Genomic DNA, 26244 nt, shown 5'->3' on the forward strand with positions numbered 1-26244 from the left:
TGCAAACTTTCAAACAACCTCCTCCCTCGTACGATTCTTGGTCATCGTTTCCAACGTTAATCGATAATCGTTAAAGGATCGGAAGGAGAGGCACGCGTTCGCGGTCGTCCCGTGGGAACGAATGACTGATGAGACCACCTCGCCTCTTGCTCCACCAATTCTCCAGATTCGGTTTGCGCGCGAGATAAATTGCGGCCGCATGCAAATATCAACGATACGTCAACCACGAATGACTCGTTACACGCGCGTGGAAGAAACGATCTTCTCTGATGTTCCATTGTCGCGGCTAACGATCGCGATCAAACGGAGAAGAAAAGAGGTTGCAAGAGGGTTGCTTGTCCCCTCTCTTTTGCGATTGGAATTGGACCTGATTGGAAGATGATGATGACGTTACAACGACGAAAGAAGGGATCAGAATTATTATATTATTATTAAAACATACTTGAATGAGAGAATAAAAGAATTTGGACGATAGAAAACTTGGCCAAGAATCGGAGAAATGAGAATAAATTCCATCCGAATAAGTCTAAAACATGGATCCACGAAGAAGTTTTATTATTTATTCATATAATTTTATTTATAATTATATTTATTAATATAAAATTTTAACATACATTTAATTAAATTATAATATTTATAATTATTTTTTAAATATATTATTTATTTTATAAAATATAAATATATATATGTTTTTTTTGTAATATTTATTTTTATTTAGGATAAAATATTTATATATATTTAAATAAATATATATTAATAATATATAAATATATAAATATATATATAAAAAATTTAAGAGCAACAAAATTGGTGGAGAAATTAATTCGAAACACGTACTGAGCGTGATCAATGAGAATTGGACTTATTCAGTCAAATACGAGACGTTAAATTCGGGATCAGAATTATTATCGAGATTTTATTATTAGAATAGAATCATCCGTTTGACGAATGAGAGAACGAAGGAATTTAGATAGAAAACTTAGTCAAGGATTAGAGAAAAGAAAATAAATTCCATCCGAATAAGTCTAAAACATGGGCCCACGAAGAAGTGGACAACAAAATCGGTGGAGAAATCCTGAGCGTGAACTATGAGAGTTGGGCTCATCGGTCAAATACAAGACATTAAATTCGGGATCTTATTATTAGAATACATCTGTACGAATGAGAGAACGAAGGAATTTGGACGATAGAAAACTTGGTCAAGAAGAAAAGAGAATAAATTCCACGAATAAGTCTAAAACATGGAAGAAGTGTGGAGCAACAAAATCGGCGGAGAAATTAATTCGAAACGCGCACGCATCCTGAGCGTGATCAACGAGAGTTGGGCTCATCGGTCAAATACAAGACGTTAAATCGAAATAGGCGAAGGAACGTCGCCATACATCATCGAAGAAATGAATTCATCTTCGTTTAACGAGGGACCGGGGGTCCCGGCGGAGTTGAGGAGGATACGCGCGAGACGAGGCGCGACCGGCGGAGAAGGGAAGTCGTAACTTTAATGCGCAGGACGACAGGATAATCATTATTACATCGCGGCTGCGGGGGCGTAAACCGGATGTCCCTACTCGTGCTCCGCTCAGGTTCCGCCTCGCTTCCACCGCGATTCTCCATTCCTCGGCTCGATTTTATCGCTTCGTGTGTATGCGCATGAGATTTTTATCGCTACTTACAGTCGAACCAGTCGTTTCGTTTGAATAATAACAACCCTTTAAATGTGAAATCATCGTGGAATTAATGTTGAAAGTTGAAAGTTGCTTTCGAATCGTTTTTTGATCGTTGCATCGAATTTTGTGTAACGAATTTTCGATTCCAAGTCGTTTCGTTCGAATAACGTGTATGTGTGTGTGTTTCGTGGAATTTTATGCAAAGGATGAGGTTGGTCGGAATCTTGTAATATTTTGGATAATTCGAATATTTTCTTCTTCCTCTTCTGAAAAATTGTGAGTGATTTTATATTTTTAAAGGTAATACAATTTTGAATTTAATCCCATCTGCAGAAAGAGTTTATTTAAGAATAATTGCATTTTTATCAATATAAATTCCGATCCCTTGATTCTCCATTACCCTAACAATTTTTCGGTAGAACAAAAACTTTGACTATTTATCTACGATATGTGTAACCGAGACTTCATTAAAATTTTTCCAAAAAAAAAAAAAAAAAAAAACTATAATCTCTTGAAAGTGTTACCAATCATTCATCTCTTACCTATTTAATACACCAGAACCAAAAACTCAGAGTTATCGAGTTTCAAACAAATTCACCGATTCCGAAAGCACGAAACATGGACGAACGACTCGGCGAGAAAGAAAAAAACTAGAATGTGTCTACGTCTGAAACTGCGCCATCACCTATGATCGTGTATCCCATAAACGTAGCAATGAACAATCTGGAACGGTAATTGACCTAGCCCAACTCTCATTTAGGGAGACAATTTCGACGGTGGACGATAAACGATAGCTCGGTAGCAAGGGCCGCCGCCGCCGCCAGGTTCCCATTGCACGAAGAGACCTAACGTGTAATCGTGTACGTGTGTACGTGTTTAAATACACGTATGCGTATATGTGGCGCCGTCGCGACGGACTTGGTTTTCCACTTGGAAAAGCCCAGAAAGCTGTGGCAACGTACAAGCAACGAGGACAATAGAGCGACAGGTTCTTTAACCTTTAAGCAGAGGAACCTTTATTGGAAGGCAAATTGCGAGCTCGAAGCAAAGTTATCGATCACGAGCGGTAGAACGAGCAGCCTATCCAACTGATTTTACGTTCAATAAAGATTAGCAGAGAGCCGGGGCTTTCACGATGAAATTCGTTTCAGATACGAGAGCGAATGAAACGATAGGGGGGTAAAATTTCCCTTCCGTTCGTGGGTCGAAGTTGCGAATATTTAAATACAAAGTAAATATTCAAACGTGTATTAAAACACTCCATTACTGAAGTTGTTCAACATTTAAAGCACGTTCATAAACAAGAACGTTAAATTAGCTTACTGCTGTTCTTCGATCCTTTATTCTTCGAACATCTTTCCCCGACGTAGATCTATGACAATCACTGGTTAAACAGGATGAGAAGAAAGTGCTGCGCGATCTATTCGACGATCTTCGACGTATTCCATTAGCAGAGGATTTCTATTCGAAGAAGAGTCGACACGTGCACACGCTCTTGCCACCCGCCTCATAAAGATCGTAAGCGGTTAGTGCGCGCGGATCCAAGGCCGGGACGGCGTAAATCACCCCGATAGGGAACCGTGTCGTTGCGATTCCGACCAGAAACGAGGAAAACCGGACGACAAAACGGCAGTTCACGCCGGCTCCTAGCCATTCAATTAAGTTTATCTCTGCCCCTTTTCGAAACCGCCGCCGCGCCACGTTCACATATATCAGCCCCCCGGCTCGAATCTTGCAACCTGCCCACGTAGACACCCCTTCAAACCGTAGTACCGTAGTTCTCTGCACCGTCGTAGCACGTATGTACGCAGCTGCACGAAAAAAAATCTAATCTCGCTTGGTTTACAATAGATCGTGGCAGAGGAGGGGGACTTGAAGAAATCTTGCGATGGAGATCCTTGTCGAAATGTTAATTAACGAGTTTTCCATTGTTGTATACATTTTTCTTTTTTTTTTAAGTCGTCTAGAAAGAACGTCAGATGGTTTATATAACTTGTTCTTATTGTGTTTAATATTTGTAATTTCTTGAAAAAGTTTTCGTTGAAACAAGTATGTCGTTTATCTTTTTGTAATTTGTTATTTTTAAATTCAATGAGCAGCAAATATATCCAGAAGAATTGGATTTGAAATTCTGATGGAACAATGAGAAATTTTTGCTAGTAAAAATAGAAATGAGTACTCGAGGCATTAATTGAAATTACATTTACATTACAATTTTTTATTTAAACAATTTATGTAATTAAATTTAGATAAATGGAATTATATCGTAATTGTATAATATCCTCTTACAGTTCTCCTTTAAAATTTCCAAGGACTTCTTTGCTTAAACTTCCTCTCGAATTAAAAGATTTTATACATTTAACAATTATCTTTAACATATATTTCGTCTAACGAGACATTGGTGGAATAAAAAAAAAATAAGGAATCTTTTTTTAAAAACCATATTCGACTACTTTCCCTCTCGCATTTACGATTCTGGTAGCATGTTTCGGTGCAAATGGTTACGTATCTTATCTATCCCCTATATACCTTCCAGTTCCTTCCTTTCCATTTCGCCGGTCCATTTCACCGTTCGTAAGTTCATTTTTCCGTGATATCGGCCAGAACTCGTGCGTGAAACGGCCATTCGGATCCACTCGAATTTCGAGCTTGTCCATAAACTCGGTTTAAAGCACGAAAACAACAGAGCCAGGCCTTTTCGGATAAGGGAAATTTGTTTCCCAACCCGGTGTGACCCAATTTTCACGGATATCTACGATCTACGAAAGGAAACTTTCTTTCTTCCTTTTTTTTTTATTTTCTTTTTCCTTTCATTCGACGATAACGATCGACAATAGGCAATCGTGCAAATTTAACTTTTATCTCGATTCTTCGTTACATTTCTTTTTACATTCCGCTTTGGAAAAATATATTTAGCAAATATATTTAATTCTTCGTTCCATTTCTTTATTTTGTGTTACAATTGTTCCGTAACTTCGATATAAAAATAAATAAAATAAACGAATTTCACCGAAACTTCAATCCCAATTAAAAAAGTTCAGCTTCGACAACTTTTTCAACTTTCCTTCCAACCGAAAGAAATATCAATTCCTACGTTCTCCAAAGTTCAAAAATCTTTCATCCAACTTCTACACAAATCGAGAGAGAAAAAAGAAAAAACAAAAGAAAAATAATATGATTGGTTTCTCGAACGGAGAAAAGAAAAAGAAGAATCCGTTCTTCCGACGAAAGTCTTGGGCCTTGCGACCAAGTCTACCGTGAAGGCGATTCCGCCTTCTTCTTAAAACTCAACCCTCCTCTCCCTTTCCCACTCACTTTCCCTTCCCGTTTCGTTCACCCGACCGACCCTCGCCGTTAGGTTAATGGAACGCATTGCCACAAACGACGGGAAAGTTAAGGCCGTTTCCGATTGCAAATGGACCGAAGGCAAATCGCACCGGTGACGACGATTCGTCCAATTCGTGGGGCGGAGGGGATGATCTCGAGACACGCAGGTAAAAAGATATTCTATTCGAGGTAACGAAAGGAAACACGATCGTTCCAATCGTTTATTCGTTTCACGATTATTTCGTCGACGAATATTTTTTACATCTCGTCCCTGTGTGGAAATAATATGGAAATATTCGAGGTGAAAGTCTTGGTCGTGAAGGAAAGGGATAGTGGAAGGAAGGGAGTTGTCGAAGATTCAACCTGTTGCCAAGATGTGTAGGTGGAAATTGGAGAAATCGAGAGGGAAACGAGATCTGGAATTCGGTTACCCTTCTTTCTCGTTTCAGGTATTTGTTGATCTATTAAGATCTCTGGATTCTTTTTATTATTAGTATTACATTAAATCAACGTATTGTTGAATAATATTTATTAAGACAGAAATTTGATTATCAAGAAAAATAAATCGTAATGGATTTTCGTTCCGATCTTGTTATTTTTAGATCCGTTCGTTTCACCTTTCGCTCGAAACAATTCAAACGAAGCCAATCTTCGATATCCGTCTCGTAGTTTCGTTTTCAATTAATCCGTTCAAAGGGAAAATATTTCCCTCGTCTCTCGGAGAAGAGAAATATTCGAGTTTAGAAGTGACATTCCGAGAGCTCTTCCAACAGGAAACGGAAGAGAATTCAAAGGAGGAGGTGCAACGCGGTATTTATCTTCGAATAAAATATCGGAGCCGGAGGAAGCTCTCTCTCTTTTCGACTCTAGGCGAAAAGCAGAGACCGAAGCCTTTCTGTCGCCTTGGAATGAAACCCTCTCCTCGTTATTGCTTGTTTATTCCGTTGTTTCGCGCGCCATGAATGAGGGGGGCGAAGGAACGCGTTTCCAGCGTGCAAAATGCATTTTCGCCTTCGTGAAATGGCGAAGAGATATCTTTTCGTTTCTCATCTTTCGAAACGAGATATGTTTTTCTTTTTTTCTTTCAATTACGGAAGAATTTATAGAAAACACGATTATATTGTGAATTTTCCAAATCCAAGATCGATTTTATAAGTAGATTTTGCAAGTAAAGTACAAAACGGTCGAGAATTAATTGAATCGCGCAACGTCCGGGAGCAATTCTAAGGAAAGAGAAAGTTAACAAGAAGAAAGGAAATTTTCCACGGGAAACTGTGCACATAATTGGCAATATCGTTGCATTTGCATTTCGCTAAAAATTTAGACGGGGGGCAATGTCAACCAGGATTGTTCTCTCAAGGGCCCTAAAAGCTCTCTCACCTGTTCTCCCTTTCAATTCACTTTCACGGGTCGTTTAGTTCGCGAAAAACGTTCGCCTCAGTCTTTCTTACGCATTTTCCTTTTTATAAAAATCTAACGATGGTAGATAATGGTAGATATATATCATGTATAATAAAAGAGTTATTCGAAGTTTTTCTAATTAATAATTTATCTTATCATTGTATCGTATAAAATTAAACATTTAAGCTTGAAATTTATACCTTCCATTATTATTGCATTCATTTGCATTCACGCAAATCAAATTCAATTAACAATTATTGATCAAGTATGATTAAATATGCAACGATATGCCACGAACTATATCAATCGTAATTGCTATTTCTATTTCATGATCGTTATATTCTTCTCCATTAAACGATGTGTAATAGATTTTGGAATATTTTACAAATACGAGAAGGGTGTAAGTTTAACGAAGAAACGTAGAATTATTATCGAATGATATTTTCCCTCCGAGCAATCTCCACCCCTGAACAATTTTATCTCCTGTATTCGTTACAAATAACAGGCCATTTCCTCGACAACCACTTGGAACATGGTACGCGTATTGTTGCTCGAGTGGCGTTCAAACGAGTTTTGGCAACCCTTTCCTCCGACTTCGATCGAACGGTGCGCGCCATGTGGCGCGAAACAACTACATTTGAAAATTGTAGGGCAACGCATCGAGAATCTGAAATTTGACGAGAGAAGGGGGGGAAAAAGAGAGGCAGGCGTATTCAACTCTTTGACAATGGAAAATTAAATAATACGGAGGAAAAGAACGCCGTTTCTTTTCTTCTCGAGGGAGGATTAAATATCCGAGAGAAAGTTCGAAACGTGAAATTATCTCGAAAAGCGACGCGAGAGGAAAGTTTGAAGGGATTTGGACATTGGGTGAAGATTGTCCTAAGAATTTTTCACGTTCCAACGCCACGATGGCTGGGCAAAAATTCAAATAACTCGGATGAAATTTTCCCTTCAAGTTGCGGCTAACTCTCTCTTCCCAACGGTTACACCGGAGAACACCTTCCTTAAACTTCTTCCTCTTTCTTATATTTACAAGAACAGGATAAAGGAAGACGAATAGGCGGAAAGGATAATCGGGAGAAAGGAAGGAAAAATAAAATAAAATAAAATTCGAAACTTGGAAACGACTTCGCCTCGAATCTCAATACTCAACTTTTGCTTTAACTTTCCTCTCTTCGAACAAGATTTTTATTCCCCGTTACGATTTCTCGATCTCAAATCCTTCGTTCAAAAACTCGATCGAATTTCTACACTTGAACGGCGACCAATGTTTTTGTTTACCGGAGAAATTTTCGCGACGAATATTCCCCTCCCTCGTTTCTTCGATCGAATTCGAAAAAGAAAACAACAATCAACTTCCAAAAACTTGGGAAAATTTACACTTCCTTCGATCAAAGCTGGGACAAAAAAGTGGTGGAAAGCATCGATAGAAAATAAATAATTTTAACGCGATCGTAGGAGAAACGCGTACGATAAATCATGCGCTGGATTATATCCTCTCGTTCGGTGTATTTCCGAATTTTTCCACTCGTTACCCCCGTTTGTTTTTGTCACGATGGTTTATAGGGAAAGGGAGGAGGGGTGGGCATGTCAGGAACAGGGCGAACAAGATCCCGTCGTGTATCATTCCGCTTCAGACGGAGCAATTTCGACCACAATTTCGAATGTGAGCAACTCGAAGGACCGCGAACGGATTAAAAGGGAGTATAAGGGATTATCCGGGATCTGGTTGAGAATTTATGCGTCTTCGTAAGACGGTGCTCTGTGCTTCTCCCGGAAATCGTAAAGGATTTCGCCAGGATCTTGGTTCCGAGTTGGTTCGCAATTTTCTTGTCCTCTCTTTTTAAAAAGAGTTTCGAAAGTTTCGAAAGAGAGACGTGGAGACGAGAACAAACACGATTATGACTTCGAATCCAGTTTCTGATATTTTACGTTTGAATTTTAATCATAACGTATCCATTTTCTTTTTGGTATGGAAAGTGTAATAATTTATATAATTGTAATTTAACTTTTCGATATTACAGTCAGAGAAATCAAGGTTGTGTATAATTCCATTAAAATGAATCATCGTTCGAGTTTGTTATAAAAAATCGTGTGATGTAGGAATCTAGAGGCAGTATTGTGGTCATAAATTATCGGGTACACTCGCAGTTAGATTCTCCCGTATCGCGAAATAACTGGTCTCTCTCGGATAATCCGCGGAATGGCGCGAGATAATTCAGTGGATAATTCCCAGACGGAAGTGATTACAGGCGTTGGAAGGCGACATCGAAATGATACAACACATATTGCTTGGTGCCGAGATTACGAGAAACTTCTCGTTATCTGATATAAACTGGCGAGACGGCGTCAAGTGCAACAGTGCTTGTGAAAAACCAACATCCTTTTCCCTCGATTTTTTTACGATTCGTTTAATGGAAATTTCTTTCAACCGGTTTATTTTTTCCTTTTTATAGATAATTCTTCGAAATAGTTTTAACGTTATATCTCGCAGACAATTTGCGCTTTATCTAATCACCGTCGTTACAACGAATCGAAATCAAATTTTAAATTGAATTCAATTGTGAAATCCAAGTCGATAATTCGTTTATAATATATTCCACGTCGATGATATTAGTCACGCACCATGTTTCATAGGTACTATGCGTATACCGATTATACTCGATAACAATAACCCGATTAATTGAAACGGAAGTCACGTTTATTTGACTCACCTTGTTGATCTGTCGTTGGAGCTTCGTGATCGTCGCCCGATCTCGTTGCGCAGCAATGCGTTCTGCTTGCAACGCCTGTTCCAATTCCTGCACCCGCTCCTCCAGACTCTCCTGAAACGAAAAACGATTTTTCGTAAGTAACCGCTCTAATATCCACACTTAAAATATTGCAATATAATTGCAATTCAGGATTTTGGAATTTATATTGGAATATTTGGAATATTGCTCGACTATGTTACTATTACAACTATGTAGATCTTAGTAAAATTTGCAACAAAAGAAAAAGAAAAAAAATCATGTTTCTGAAATCGAATACCCATGTACATCTTAAATTCAGGATGTCGAATTGGCCGTCCTCGTAATCTCCAAGTACACGTAGAGTGCACGATTTCTCGAGGAACTTTAAAGCCCCTGTTAAGGCAGCTTAAAACTCGAGCAACAGGAATTACGGGGGAGGGGAGGAGGAAGGATATCCCGTTGAAAGTTACAGGGAAAGTTTCCACACTTCCGTTGCGTTCGCGGCCGCGAAAGTTAATTGAGAAACGGTCGACCGTAAGCTTTCCTCGATCTATGCGCGATTCCCAATCGCTGGTCAACCGCCGTTTCCACGTTAAAATTAATTTCGACCACCATCCAATATTTCCGAATTTAATTTTTTCACCACAAATTCGATCCAATTGTTTCTTCTTTTTATCCACAACCGATATAATTCTAATTAATTCGGATTTTAAACCGATCCTCTTTAACCCGAATCGGCAAAGATTTCATTTCGATTCGTTCGATTAGAATTCGAAGTTTCGAACGAATGGAACAACACTCGACGAGAAAATTCCATCGTTAAAAGAGCACCACCTCGAGGAACCCCTTCCTTCTCTCCAACCACCCCTTTTCACTTTTCGTCCCGGTAACCCCTGAACTTAAAGCGCGATAATAACACCCTTTCCCCGGCTTAATTTAGCCGGGCCACGACCGGGTATTTCCGATTATCAAAAGCGCTCGTTCAGCCGCGCGGAATGCTAATGAGCGGGCTTTAGAGCGGCGGTATGGTCGCGATTTGACCATAAGTATCGGTGCGATCCATTAGATTGGAGGCGACGCCGACGCCGTTTCAGGGGTCCTCGAGAGCCCGGCCAACGACGACGTTTCTCGCGCCCACGCCGCGCGAGGGATGATTCGTATGCGGGTGCACGTAGCTGCAATTCACCCTTTCCCCATCCACCCTTCTTCCACGTCCACGTTTCACCACCTTCCTCCCCCCTCGCCTCCTCCCCCGCTTGGCTATTGTTTGTCGCGAGCCAACCAAATTATACCGGGTGTGCCTTTCCGCCCGTGCGTAAAAAGTTTCGTTCAGTGAGAATTTTTTTCTTTTTTTTTTTTTTTTGCGACGCGACGAGGGAAATGCGAGAAAAGAAGGGAGGAAGTGGCGAAAATTGTTGTTATTATTCGTATTGTTGGTGGTTCGATGAGATTTGAATAAATTTTTATAGCAAGAATGATGGTAAACGTTACATTATTCTCTCCATTTTCACTTCTTTATATATTATCTCGATAATATTTTATCTTAATTTTCTTGAAATTTTTTATCTGTTTCAATGTTGGGATTAAACATCCTAAAAATTAAGCAAAAACGTGAAAGTAGAAATGGAGTAATATAGGATAAGAATAATTAATGTTGTATTTATTAAAAATTGTATTTGGATAAAAGTGGGATTAAATTGAAAATACGAACGGATTTTGTTCATCTTAGGGGATTACTTCGTAATACACCCTATATAAACGGGCAAAGGGGTGGATTTTCTTCACGGGTTCGGCGTATACTTGTAAATCTGTATTAAAGGGTTTCCAGAATGACCAGCAGGTTGACATTATCGGGAAAGTATTGGTTTCCACTGGATTTATGGCGCGTACTATGCCGTGAATAATTATGAGTCGGAAAGGGCAGAACAAACAAGAAAAGATTTAAGGCTCGGCCAACCCTCGCTGTAATTTTTGTCTGGTTTCGTTCTGCTTCTGTGTTTCCCTTCGTTCCCGAATTTCCCCTTCGTAATGCTCGATACTTTATCCTACCCTCTATTAATGCGTTAAATAAAATAGCCGACCTGTTAATTGGCTATTTCACACGTATTTATATAATATATATATTATTTCGTGTATCTAAGTCGATATCTATTAAATTAAATTAAATTACAATGTTAATCATCTAAAATGTCGAATCCAATTCTACGACCACGAACAATGAATATAATTACTTAGAGAAATCGACCACTTTTCTATTATACACGAATAAATATAAAAATTACAAGCATATAAAAACCACCACCATTCTTATCACAATATCCCCAACGGTACATCTTTGCAGGAAAGAAAGATCATCTTTCACCTTGCCCATTCATTCGACGTTGCAAAGATGTTGCAATTATAACAAGCCTCGACTGGCCCTTGTCTCTTCACCCTCCACGATGGACGAAAGGGCGTCACACCACATTGGAAGACCCATAGAATTAGTACAGGGACTTCCGGGCCGTCATTTAAACTACAGAACCGCAGCGATGAGGCCACTCTATATGCAGAGATTCCGTTAAATTGCAAACGGCCATTTTCCAAGGTTGGAGGGAGAATCATCAGAAAGGGAAGAGCAAGGGTAAGATTCTCGTCGCTCTCGAGGTAATCGAACGGTTAACTCGATCTTGGGAATGTTTACGAGACAACTCTCTGATTTTCTTATACCCTGGATCATCCTCTTTGATTAATTCGAATCAATTTATTCGATTCGTTCGAAAAAAATTGGAAGAGAATTAACGATGTTGTTGAAAGAGATCACTCATCGTTTGTCAATCTCGACGAAAGTAAAATTGTAGAATGATAAGAATAAATTCTCAACAACGAAGGTAATTTACATTGTCTCAGTCGGGAATGAGAATAAAAAATAATGGAAAATGGAAAATGAAGGATGGAACAAAGCGAATAAAGTGGAGGAAGAAAAGGAGAGGATGGCTGCTGCGTTCGAAGTTTCACACCTTTGGTCGAAATTGAACCGTCGCGTCAACATCAGACGACGACAAAGGAGCGTCGCGACGTCGACGCAAATTTCCTCGACACGCTCGTGCGTCGTCGCTTTGGACGAGGCTACTACGTACACGCATACACACAACACACCCTCTTCTCTTTTCCTCTTTCCTCTCGCGAAACGATCGTAATTTCGACTAACAGCTGCTCGCCCCGACGCCTCAACGAGACACGAAACACCCTTAAATCAAGATCTTGCCTAAACACGACCGTTTCAATAGTTCGTTCTCGTTCTAGAAATAGACGACACGACTCTTCCGCGCGTATCAAATTCGCCTTATGTTACAACAAGCCCGTGAAAATCGTGAGGGGGACCTCGATTACACTTGGTTAAACGTGGACCAGTTTATTAGGATGGAACGAAAAAATATTTCAAATCAATTCTCGATTCATTTTCGAAAAAACACTCATCGTTACACGAATATGCGCGTACTCGGGATTTGCAAAAGAAATTGAATCGAATAAAATAGTTTCGAGAAGAAAATTAACGAGCCACGAATTACTTCTAATGCTATAATAAAACAAAAAAGGGGATATTCGCTTCTCGACATTTCATTGAATTCCATTAAAATTCTTCCGCTTAATCGTAACTCGCGAGAATGAGAACGGTGCGTGCTCATCGCAGAGGGAGATTTAATAGACTTTCAACGCGCGAAATATGATAGCGGACGGAACAAGGATGTCCTTTGGAGAAACGGGAGCCACTTATTCGAAAGGGAATTAGCCCGAAAGACGACAACTCTCTTGAAGAAGAGCTCTCCTCTTTGGTGTCGGAATACTTTGGCGAAACATTCGTCGCGTTCTCTAAACGCGGACGGCTCAGGTTCAAAACCCCCTTTCCTCCCCAGTTCCGATGCGGAGGCGATGCTGCTCTCCGACTCGCGCGGCCTTCCTTCCTTCAAAACGGGTTACCCATAAATCTGAATGAACTCGAGAGGATTTACGGATCATTTATACACGTTGCTGGAAACGTTGGGAAGATTAACTCGCGAAATGAAACGTGGAGATACGACGCGGCAGATTTGTGGCGTGGGAAATATCGAGTTTGTTTTAATTGGAAGGATTTCACGAGCTGCTTACTGATTTATCGCGAGATCCCGGTGATCGATCGACCCCGATTTTCACGCAGAAGATTTTTCTCGAGAGGTAGATTTATAATTGCCAATTTAATCTCGAAATATTTACAATCAGAAATATCGAATGAAAGAACGATAAGAAAATTCGCAAATAGAATCTTCGATCGTTTCTCCAAGAATCGTTCTATGAAAAATCCATTCTCTAATTTTCATCCAATTAAAACGAACATCGCCTCGGTTACGTCCAACATCCGATTTACAAATCGTCCGCATCACCGATCCTAAGCTCTCTTCCGAATGAATTACAAGCCGAATGCCGTCAGATGCGATCCCGTGAAATCAAAGCGGCGCCCGTATACGTCGGCGACACGTGTTTTTAATTTCCGCGTGGAAACGCTCGAAAGGCGGACCCCAAAGCGGCGAGGAAAGGCCACCCATCCCTACGGGAAAGTATGGAAAGCTCGTTCCATTCGTGCCGGTTAATGAAAATCGAACGATCAAGAGTGCGGGGGAGGGAGGGAAAAAGGTGGAGTCCCTTTGAATCGCGCGCAAAGCGTCAGAAATCGAAAAAAATTACCGTGAAACGCACGTTTAACGCACGCCAATCCCGGATAAAGTATTCCTCCTCTCCCCATTCGATGCATTTTCAAGTTCGATGAAAAGTTTTCAATACGCTACAGCTAATCGAAACATCGCCATTTGAAAACGAAGAAGCAGTTTTTGAAGTGCTATATTCTTGGATGAAATTGAAAATTGAAACTCTTTCAATCTTGGTTAGAATTTATTCTCTTTTTTTCAATAGGTTTCTCACGAATCATCTTCAAATGAAAAATTACATCGATTGACCTCTTCTGAACCTTTCCTTTAAAATATTATGGATTTATATATTGTTATAAAAAAATTTAAAAGATGCAATGTACCAGAGTGCATCATCCACTTTAATCCTACCGTTTCTTAAACCATCAATTACAACCGCGAATTCGTTTTCTCCCTTCATCTCCATAAACCCGAAAGAAAAGTTTTACCGACTCAACAAGAATTCTTACTTTCCTCCGCGAAAAGAAAAACCTTTTCATTAATCGTAATTCAGTTACAAGTACGCGCGAGAAAGCGAAGGCAAACGGTAACGAATCGTCGTTATAAATATCGCGGATAGGATAAACCTTGGTCCTGGGACCGAGCAACCGCCATTTTCTTTTCTCTCCGGTATCCGGGATCCAAGAAATATTCCGCGGGTATGCCGGTAAATTATAGCAACGTGTCAACCTGGCGATAATAAATCCCCACGTTAAAACGCCAAGCGACGAGCATTAAAAGTTAACTGTAGAATCTCGAATCGAGCTATCGGTTATTCCGGATTCCTTTGATACCGTAATCGTTGCAATTATCCTTCGTTTCTCGCCTCCCTCCCTTTTGTTCGTTCGAGTAGTTTCAGAATTTGCAGAGAGAGGAATTTTATAGGAGACAAGAGTTTTGATCGCATTTAAATTATTGGTTCGAGTAATTTTCTCTCTACGATTCTAATTTTAAATCAATATATATATATATATACGTAACGAAAATTATATAACGAAGTTCATCTTTTTTAAATTCGTTCATCTGATACACGACGTGAAAAAAAAAAAGAAGAAGAAGATGAAAATTGGAAATCTTGAGCATCATAATTTAGCTGTTTGATGCGAGATTGGTCAAAGGGTTACGATATATACAACGTGTCCAATAACGATCATCGTTGAACGGATACGTTAACGTTAATTATCTGTAACGCGGATCGAACACGATTATTACGATCACGTTATCGTTGCATCGTGCAAATGGAATGCTGATCGCTGCCAATTGCCTCATAACCATATCGACAGTGCAGTGCCAGCGATCGCTCTCTACAGAACAATGCGATATCACGGGTATTATTATTATTTAAAGCAAACCGGAAGAGTCGACGCATTAATATTAATCACCACCTCGCGCACCTTCGTTATTATCTTTCTTATCTTGCTTCCCCATGGTGAAATGAATCTATTAAAAAGAAAAAACGAGAAGGAATAGAAAGTGGGTAAAGGAATTCGTTCCTTTTTTTGTCCTATTATCAGTGACATTTTATAATGGAAAATTAAACAATAGACCAACTTTTCTCCATTCTATTTTCACTCGTCGTTGAAATCGTCGATCGAGTTTGCACAAAAAAATTTGAAGAAGAAGAGGAAGAAGAGGAAGAAGAGAAGCGATCGAAGAAGAATATTTGTCCAAGAAATTATCGACTGGCATCGAATAATAATTGAAACAAGAGAAACGTTCGTTCGGCGCACGAGTGGAACGCGTCTGTTCCAAATTTACTCGAAATGCGGCAAGTTTAGTCGGCGCGTCCCTAAAATGTACACGTGCTCCACATGCACGCCCAGTTCGTTTGCATGTAAACTATTTGCAAGAGCGAGTAACGGCCGGCGTGCACGTCAACCGAAATGCAACATGTGCTCGTCGTTCTGTCGTCCCGCCCCAACAACATTCGAATCGCTTCACAAAGTAGCTAAATTGCCGCTTAAACTGTGCGCAACTTACTTAGATGGAATTTGCCAAATGTAAATACCATCTTGTTATATGCAGTTGATCGTCTCTCTAAATCCATATCACGATACTACGCTCAAATTATTTTCAAGATTTCATTCCTCCTCTCAACTTTTCTATTTTTTATAGCTGACTGCACAATAGAATAATATAAAAATGACAATAAATTGATAATATTTGTGTCGTGTTAATTAATAAAGAAAAAAAAATTATAAGGGGTTTGTTTCTGATTATTTTTTTTCATATATATTCACGAATTCTTCAAAAACTTGAAACTACGTGCGAGTACACTCGATTCCTTTATTTCTTAAAAATAAACCTCTCGAAACCCTCCGCCATTACGAATCGAATACGATACCGTTCCCAGTAAAATCAAAGGCAGGGAGGATTAGCTGATTAGCCAATTTAACGAAGATCACGGGCGAGGAGAGGCCGTATTCGTTGGACAGGTCGATCGTTTCGAGTCGACCATCCAACCAAATCCTCTTTGCCGTTTTCCACGCGGCCTCGTAACTTTGATCCTGATTAGCTTGTCCCCTCTTTTCGAGTAACGAGAGTGCTTTCGGGGTTCCATCGTTGCTACATCGTTTTCCACGAGAAGAAACCGTGTCCCCCGTGTATGTTCCTCGTGTGTCCAACCGAGCTTTCAGGGACCGATAATTAGATAGGTGAAAAAAAAAGAAAAAGAAAAAAGAAAGGAAGAGGAAGAGACGAATCAAGTGGAAAACAATGTACTTCAAAGACACCTTTGTAGCTCGTTATACTCCCGTTCGATCGATTTCTTTGGTTGTTATGCAAGGATAAAGTAATATCGGAAATACTTTTGTCGTGAAGAAGTTCGAGGATTGTTAACCCTGCTTACATGAAAGATTAAGAAACTTTTGCAAATTATGGATAACAAACTTTTTTTTTCCTCGCAATTTGTAGAACTTGTTTTCGTTAAACTTTTCACCATGAAATTAATAAAAGAATTAATGTATATATTCGATCCTTAAAAGATTTCAAACCGCAATATAAAAATTCTCGTTCCAGTAAAAAATTTTTCATCTTCAATAAAAAAAAATTCAACGAATGAAACATTCACAAAATGATAAGATCTCTTAACGACTCGATTAATTTCGATATATATATAAAGTCGAGATTCACGTGGATGGCAGAAGTGAAAAGTGGCGACGAGTTGGAGGCTCGAGCATCGTATTAAGTTTCACGAAATATCTCGAGGGCTTCCGCGAGTTTGGCATACTGAGGGCGGGGGTGGGTTGAAGGAAAATTATGCGAGAAATATGTACAACACGCCCTTGCATATTGACCGTCGAGCTAGAAAACCCGCTTTTCTTCCAAATACTCGGCTTTCGCCGCGCCCACAGTAATCCTTGTTCCCGTCGACGACATCGTCGTCTGCAGACTTTTCAAACTGTTGATGCGTTAATGCAAACGCGCCACCGTTTCTTTTGGAACATCGTGATGCGCTTCTTGAATTAAAATGGAAACATGGAATCGAAACTTGGTAGATAAATAATTCCTTTGTTTCTTTTTCTTAAATTCTCATCGCGTAAAATCGAAGAAATATTTAGGGAAAAATTAATTGGAAGATAATTATGAAGAAATCGAAGTTTGGTAATTCTATTAATTCTGTTAACAAATTAATATTTCATTTGATAAATAATTAATCTTTCCGAAAAATCGAATTTCGATTATAAATCTTTTTTTCAGATACAAAATAATTTCGAATATTTTCACGACTGGATCAGAATAAAAAATTAATAAAAGCACGACCAGTGTGTCTCGCGTTCGACGAGGAGGAGAGGGAGTGGAAAGACGAGAGGGGACAACAGAAGGCTGGAGTGGCATTCGCGACAAGCTCCTTCGATTTTCTGTTAAAAGTACGAGGCGAAATCGTCTTGGAGGGCCGTTATACGGGCTAGGAGAGTCAGCAGAATGCAAAGGGGGTCAACGAACGAATCGTCCATGCATGATTTTTCCACGAGTGCTCTCCATTATCCGGTGAACGCTTGGAATTCGTCTACCGACCGCATAAATCTCCATCTGCTTAAAAGCATCGGGGGGTATACGCACAAAGAGCGGGCGGAAGTCGCGGCGAATTTGTCGGAGAATCGGCGGATCATTGGCCGTCATCGTTCCACGAATAATTCTCCTTTACAGCGAACCCTTTCCTCCAACTGTTTCTTCGTTTCTTCGAGCATTAAATATATTTTCTTCCACCGTGAATTTCGATGCAATTTCATCGCAACTGAGAGAAAAGAATTTTTTATCCTCGAGATCTTTGTAAATTATAATTTATATTTTATGTTATTCTCGTCTATAAACATTTATGTTTTAAATGGAGCGAAAAAGAGATTGGAATAGAAATTAAAAGAAGTGAATGCAAAAAATTGTAGCGTGTCAGAAATTAATTAGACAGCTGGAATCCTACCGTAAATAAAGAAAAAAGCGACAAAAATAGTATTAAAAAAGAGAGAGAGGAAAGATTGGTACACAAAATCCGCTTCGCGCGATTCAACGTCGTCTTCCTTTCACCACCCAGAGAGGACTTTATTACCGTGCTCTGCAAACAGACGTTCTTGGGGGCGTAATAAAGTTAAGAGGGTACCCGGTTCAGAACGGACGAGGCAAAGCAGAAATCGTGGACTAAGTCGGAACCGCAAAAGTTCAAATTGATTTTGCAAAACCGCGGCCCGTTTCATGCAAATTCCAGCGACACGAGACACCTCTCCTCGGGTGGAGGGTGTTTTCACGGTCCTCCGGCTTCACCGTTTCGTGGCCGCTGGCTGAATTATGACCGTGATTTCCGGCGAGATGGACCTTCCGGCCTGGCACAAGTCCAGTACTTGGCGAAAGTACGCGGATAAATCAAAAGCGGCTCTTTCTTTTTTATTTTTTTTATTTTTTTTTTTCCTCGCGCTGCGCCAAGGCGTTAGTTTATTGCCATGTAAATCATCCGCGGAATAGGAAAAGGCACGTCGATCGAGAAATACGCGTTCGTCATCCTCTTTTGCAATCAGATCGATAAATATCTCGCGTACGTTTTTTTCAAAGCAACAATTCATAATATAGTAATCTCTTTCTCAAACATGGAAACAGATGAAAGAAATTAGGAAGATCCGTAAATTTGTATCTTTTTCTTTTAACACAAGTGTTCTTTGAACAATTTTCAAGTATCGAAGCAATATTTTAAAAATAAAGTTAAACTCCTTGTTTCGAAGATCTCTATCTATCATCAAGAGATATCTTTTTAAATTACAACAATTTCTCTCAAACGCTCTTCTTCTATTCTCGTCCAATATATATATATATTTTTACAAGTTTTTTAGAAACGGGTATAATTTGAACGCCGCCATACCCCGTGAAAGAAAACTATCTCCTTTTTGCTCGAATTCCGGCCTCGCTCCATAAGTGGTCTTCTCCCATGTTCGCGGTGTGTAGGGATTCTTACATAGACACACGTTCAAACCTGTGTTATATTGCATTTTATTACCCCACCGTATACTTGGCAGAAGTAATAGTGCGAAATTTATAGGCACGGGCCTTATAACGTTCCTTTCCATCCTCTAACCTATATCGACACGTTGTTATCTTCACTTACTACTACACCCTGGCCGGGTTTCATTTCGGTTATTTATGAAACTCGACTTCTCTCGCCGTTATTTCGTTACAACATACCCCACCCGCTCGATTATTATCACGCGAGAATATACGCGAACGTACATTTTATCTTCCTCTTCTTTCATCTTTTATTCAGATTTTCTATTCTATATTTAATCCTCGATTAACAAGCAACTTCGTTTTCAAAATTCCAATTTGCCCTTCCAATTTATTTTTACAACATTTCTTCTTAACAGATTTAAATAAATCGGCAATGTTCGTTCCTTTCGTTTCCAACGAATTTAAAAGACTGGAATAAAAAAAGAAGAAGAGAAAAAACTAAGAGAAACTTGATTAAATTCACAATTAACTTTATTACAACTCGAAGAAAACCTGCTAATACCTCAACAATCGTTAACGTTTTAACGGCACCACCCACGCAACGCGATAAAACGTAAGCATTTCGCCCGATTTCATAAAGCGAGACCATAATCTCGAATCCCTCACAACAGTTTCTCCCTCAGCGAGAGAGGGGAGAGAAGCAATTCGACGCGGTCAACATCGCGAAACCTCGTGGTATTTGTTTGGCGAAACCATGGAAATCCATGTCTGCATCGTAAACGTTGGCCTTACTCGCGTGGAATGTATATCAACCCTTTCCAACCGTGTTTTCCCTTTATAAGAAAGTCGCGGGAAACCTTGGAACCGTCCCAGAGAGAGACAGAGAGGGAGATCCAATGGATGGAGGGTGCCGAAATTGAGAAACAAGGATGAAAGATGGAGGAAGGAAGAAAAGAGAAGTGATTGGGGAGAGACGAAATAGGAGAAGGAGTGAAGGAATGGAGAAGAAGCAGCATACGGTAGGACGATGACGTAAAGCATGCTTAGCGGGCGGAATGCGGGATACAGAACGGAAATGAAGAATTATTGCGGGAAGAAGAGGTTGAAAAATTTATTCCGCGAGGAATATGATTTATGGGATTTCGTAGGAGTGAAAGAATCGCAAGGGGAATAATTTAGTCCGGGCAATCGTAGTTTTTGCGGTTCGAAGTTGGAGAGAAGTTTTTGTGAAATTTGAGATATCGAGAAAATGAGGTAGTTTAAAGGTATGTAATAATAATTGTGTAATTGTGAAGAAATAATTTTTAACGAAGAATATTCATCGCGAAGAATTATTCTTGAGCGCGTTATTTTTAGAAGACGCGGAGTGGTATATTTCCGTTTTCTTCAAAGCGAATTCTAGGACAAAAAAAAAAAAGGATCGCTTTTATTCGTGGAAACAAAACACCAGTCCTCCAGAGAAGTCGTACTGTCGATATGAAATAGAGTTTTTGCTTTGGAATACGATATTGGACTTATTATTATCGTGAAAGTTGATTTGCTCGCAAAGATGAATGAAATGTCGACGTTTTTGTCTTTCTCCACCCTGTATTCGAGACTTCTACGTAGGGTTGAACGGAGTACAATAAAACGCAGATGCCAAATTCAAGAGAGCCACTTTCGCCGATCTTTATTTTCCTGTTTCGTCTCTTTGTCCCTAGACTCCTCTTTCTTCTTTATTTTTTCCTTCCTTTTACTGCTTCGTTTCTCCCTCGAATTTCATCATTCAAACTTAATAAGGGAGCAACGTCTCCAATAATCCACTTGAAGCTTAACAATATAACTCCTAAATATTTTTCGAATTATCATTTTCTTTCTTCACTATCTCGTCCCTTAAAAAAAATCCATAAAAGAAAGAAACCTCCAAGTTTTACTTAAATATTTTCCAAACTATTATTTTCATTGTTATTACCAAAACGATTATTATTCTCTGTTCGAAAAAAAAAAAAAACAAAAAAAGAATCGTCAAGCTTGTAATATCTCAAGGGAAAATACGCGTATAATAGTCTCTTCATCGTCCTTCTTCCCACAAAACCCTGTGGATTGAACGCGAGCTGGCATCGAGAGTCCCTTCTCAACAGACACTTTCCTCTCTTAAAGGAGCTCCATACCAATTCCAGAGGGAATCGATCCTCGAGAAAGGACGAAACGTCTGAAACGGAAAGGAGACAAACGGAAGGAGGCGCGGAAGTGGAGATTAGAGAACGAACGGTAGCAAAGCGTGGCAAAGCAAAAATCCTCCTCGTTACCCTTCCCTCCTCTCCCTCGACGCTGAATGTTTTAATTCACGTCCCTTTCACGCGATATCGAATTCCATTTCCACGAGGCATAATTTTCTTCGGATCCGAGTTGTCGTGTTTTAAGACGAAGGAAGAACGACAATTGATCGAGAGAATTCCAAGTTTTAAATTATCATCGAGACCATCTTTTGTTTCTGGCTAATTATTTGGTATTTTAAGAAGGGGAATCGATTCGTTGTTGGAAAATCGGATCGTTTTTCTTTCTTTTTTCACTTGGAAAGTTGATCGAATTGCTTTGTTTCGCGAGGGACGAAGATTTAAGAAGATCTAACGATTTGATCGTAATAATTGTGATATATATATATGAATTAAAAAAGAATTTTTTTGTTTTACGAAGAAGTAAGGTACGTATCTGTATCAATAGTTATTTTATTATCCTTTCTCGAGACGTTGTCCTAAAAATATACATCTTACACAAGTGGATGGAGTCGAAAGTCGAATGGAAGTCGAACGGGCCATTAACTAAATCAACATTTACACGTCTTATTTTTATATCAGAAAATGGAGACCACGTTCTTAACGAATCGTCGAGCGTTCGTCAAGCACGTTTTCCCATATAGGAAACTGATACCGATTTATTCGACTGAAACTGCCAAAGCACTTATTCTCGAGACCGAAATTAAAAACCAAATGCAACAATTTTATATATTTAAGAATATTTCAGAAACAATCTCCAACGACTAACAATCTTATCACGAGATAACAATGGCCACGACAGGTCCATTAACGATTAATCGTTTAAAAGCTTCTTGCCTCGACGCAATCTTAACGAACGCTTTAATCAATTCAGCTAAACGAGTTACAAGTTTCTTAAGAGCTTCGTGTCCTTTCTTATTCACAATAACGCGAGTTTAACACCCCTCCTAAGATCATTTTAAAAATCTCTTTCTCTCCTTTCCTTTTTTCTCTCCTCTTGAAATTTCATTCCAACATTTTCCGATATTTTCTTTCAAATTTCCTTCTCAAGATTTTTCCCAAATCCTTCCCCTCTTCCTCTTAAAAAATTTCTTTAAAAATTTCACGCCACTTTGAGAAATTTTGCAAAAAATCCTCCTCGAAAGTTTTTTCTTTTAACAATTTTTATTTAAAAAGTCTTATTTTTTTTCCGCGATAAATCGTGGACAGGTCGATCACGGTTTATCAAGCATCCGATCGGCGACGCGGATCCGTGTATCCATCAGTGATTACCACGCCAACATATCCAAAGCAATAAAAAGATCTGCCGTTCGATTTATAGCGGCGAAAGTGGCGTTTTATTGGCGCTATCGATCTCCCCGATCCCGGAGATTCCCTCCACGACTGTTCTGCGTCGCTGATACCCGTCGAAATAAGAGGGATTCGGTGTACCAGGTGTCGCGGATAAACTGACAACGGTGAAATATAGTGTGCACGCTCGTTTAACTGTACCTCGTATAACTGTAGATAATTTATCTTTTTGCTTTGATTTCATTCTCCTTTTTTCTCTTCCTTCCCTCTCCTCCCTCCCTAGCTCCGATGTTTATACAGATGGTGATACGTTATCGCCTTACGCCGACCGCCGTCTCTGCATTTTATTTGCGTATGTTTATTTCTAGAAAGTTGATCCACGCCAACTTGTACAACAGTAATTTACTTTATATACATTTATAAAGTGATATATTATTTTGGAAAATAAACTTTTCTAAAATTTTATTGCATTCCTCTATTTTAACATCTGAACTGAATATATATGCAAAAAATAATATAAAATTATATTATAATTTCATTAATCGAAATATTTGTTTAAAAAATTGTATTGAAAAGAATTAGAATTTGAAAAATTTCCTCGGTACACGATAATAATAATTATAGCAATATAATTATTCTAAATAATTGGCTTCGATGACACAAGAGTCAAACATTGGAAAGGATTCGTGCAACTTTAAGATCGAAGTCTGGCGAAGAATGAAGAACAATGAGGGATGAACGTAGCACGAGGGGATAGAAAGAGAGAAAGAGAGAGAGTTTAGGGCGAAGGGAGGATTCAAGCTTGTGTCATGGGTTCTCTCGGGCTTCTCTCGGTTGAAGGCGAGATGTAGAAGGGTGAAACGGCTCGAAGGGAGGCTAATAGAAATGAAGAGGCCGCCTGTCGTCAAGGCATAAAACCGTAAACAGGTGCCATCGTTCTTTCCATATTTTAACGAACATCGATCCTGTTTTACACGGGAAAAATTTGTCACCTCAACAACGATCCAATTTTCTTTTCGATACTTCGATACTCTACTTTTTTACGTAAAAATGTCGGGTTAAAGATGAAACACGCCTGATAAAGGTTAATTTGATAATCCTTTAGTTATATATAAGGGTTAAGAGTTAACTTTGTTATCGATTCGAAATTTAATTTTACAAACGAAGCAAACTGAAGCTAAAGCGATCAAATCGATGGATAAACGATGGAAATATTCGAAGGAACGTTCGGTATTCGGAGCTGACGTTCTCTTTAAAGAGAATTGGCAAGAAAGAGGGTAGACTTCTCGGTATTTGTTTGCCCCCAATTCTACCCAAAAATTTGTTTACTTCGAATGAAAAAAGAAAATCGCGACACTAGGAAATTTTTCTAGAAGAGGAAGAGGACGAGAAAAATATGGATGGGCCATTCTTCTTCCAAATTATTCGAAACTCTTCCTCGTTTTTCATCCCCAATTCTCTCGAATCCAAAGAAGTTTCCAAAACTTCCTCGTCCTTGAAATTCCTCCTCGTGAAATTCGTCTCTCGAGAATCTCGCGAGAAAAGTTTCGCGGGGAAGCGGTCTTGTCCTCCCCTCCCCGATCCCTTTTTATTCGCGGTTCTCGCGCAAAAATGGCCGAGACTTAAGAGATTTACCGCTTCCTTCGGTTCCGACACTTCCCTCCCTCCTTTTCTCGTCACTTTGAGTCCTCCAGTTATGCAGATTTCCCGCCGAAAATTGAAATTTCGCGAGGTTACGCTTCCCTCGAGATTACGCGTCAAACAATCGCGCGTTCCCTTCTTTCGTTTCATTATCGGGGAAAAAAAAAAAAAAAGAGGGGAAAAACTTTTGTCTTTCGGAACAATTTTATACGAATATCTTCCGAATATCTTCGATCTACTCACGTTAATGTAGATTCTAGACACTGGAAAGGAACTGCCATTGTGCCAAGTACGTACCTGAAAACAGAACAATTTTTGTAAGATAAGGATTATTATTAGATCATTCGATATTTGGATCATAGAACGAAAATTCTAAATTTTCACGAGGCCAAAGATAAAGCACAAAGCATTATATTATTCGATAATTTCTTTCCCAATTCTTGAGATAACCAACTCATTTCCTCTCCTCCGTTCAACTCGAAATCACCTGCTCAAACAAGCATCGAGATTTGCCCTCATAATACGTCCGCCATTGTCCCTTAATCAAAGGAGGGACACGTGTGACGGAAGTATGACTCAATATGGATCCAAGATAGCCCCCGGCGATGTCTAACAGAATCTTCACCCCCATGTTGCATCGACAACTCGGTAGTTGCGCATTTAACGAGCGTAACTTGGTGTTGGAAACGAAGCTGGAAGGCACGTGGTCCTCCTCGTCTCCCTTTGGAAAAGGAAAAAAACAGAAGCAGAGGCGCCCTGCTCCAGTTACCCGAAAGGGTTAACCAAGTTTGGCTACGAGGGGTCGGGCGGAGGAAAACAGGTTCCTCCTCCCTCGTCGGTTTTGACGGAGGACGACGGAGGGCCACCACGTTTTGACCCTTTTACCGCCTAACCGTCGACGTACCGCCTAATCGTCCTTAAAGACTCCTCGACGAATGATGAATCGCCGGTTTAACGAGGGTTTTCGCTGCCAGTCGCCGATCTATCTATCCGCTTACCGATCATTCCTTCCAGACCCTAGGGGGGCGTCCTTCCAAGTTTGAACAGAGGGATCACACGGCCATCTATCTATCCCGACAACATGGTGATTCGTCGTTGAACGTTTCGAATCTATTCTTGTTTCCTTCTTTTAATATTTTTGAATTGATAATTAGACGCTTCTGTTGCACGATATTCGTTCTTCGATAATACAATGTTAAAGTTTGGATCAGAAAATAAATCGAATGAAAAAATATTTCGCTGTCTATATAATATTTTCCTTTGATTTTACAACGATAAAACTTGGAGGAGTTGTTCCCCGATTTTCTCACGATGAGAGGCGCGAGATTTCTTCACGACGTTGGAACAAAAAGAGGAGAGCGCGCGAACGATCCATTACGAGGCACGTCGCAAAGGCGAGAAATCACGGGGGCATCTCGCAAAACACGGAACGGGGATCAATTATATAGGCTCCACCCATAAATCCTCCAACTGGCCCGAGAAGAGTTTTATTATCATCGTGGGTAGTTTATAACTTTAAAGTTTCGTTAAGTCGAGTTCCATATACGTACCCGTGTCGAATGGAAGCCTTGAAAACTTGCTCCCGGGAGATGGGGCTTTACAAAAGGCGTCCGGCAACGTTCCTTTACCACCGGTTTATATCGGCCAGGATTGAAAAATCTTGTATTATAACGTTCGATTTTCGATTGTGGAAAATTTTAATAAAGCACCAATGCTTCGAGAATCTCCTGCTTGGAATACGAATCGCGTTCAATGAACGGCGAATGCGGAGAACGATGGTCGATTATCGATTCCGCCGTGT

The 26244-nt window shown here is 39.6% G+C and overlaps 1 protein-coding gene across 10 annotated transcripts in view; it reads right to left on the reverse strand.

Annotated features, from left to right (window-relative positions):
* The window catches only part of LOC409783, a 272897-nt gene that overhangs the window by 61312 nt on the left and 185341 nt on the right, over positions 1 to 26244 (reverse strand). For 9 of the 10 annotated variants that reach the window (XR_003305895.1, XM_026444432.1, XM_026444433.1 and 6 more), the window contains 2 exons: positions 24687 to 24740; positions 9110 to 9220 (listed from right to left, as the gene is read on the reverse strand). Coding sequence is in view for 9 of the 10 variants with exons in the window: in XM_026444432.1 (XP_026300217.1) it covers positions 9110 to 9220; positions 24687 to 24740 (165 nt within the window). In the remaining variant the exon portion in view is untranslated. The remainder of the gene's footprint in view (positions 1 to 9109; positions 9221 to 24686; positions 24741 to 26244) is intronic. The other variant, XM_393277.6, reaches the window with a different exon arrangement.

Source organism: Apis mellifera, linkage group LG12 (assembly GCF_003254395.2).
Source record: "Apis mellifera strain DH4 linkage group LG12, Amel_HAv3.1, whole genome shotgun sequence".
NCBI classification, from domain to species: domain Eukaryota; kingdom Metazoa; phylum Arthropoda; class Insecta; order Hymenoptera; family Apidae; genus Apis; species Apis mellifera.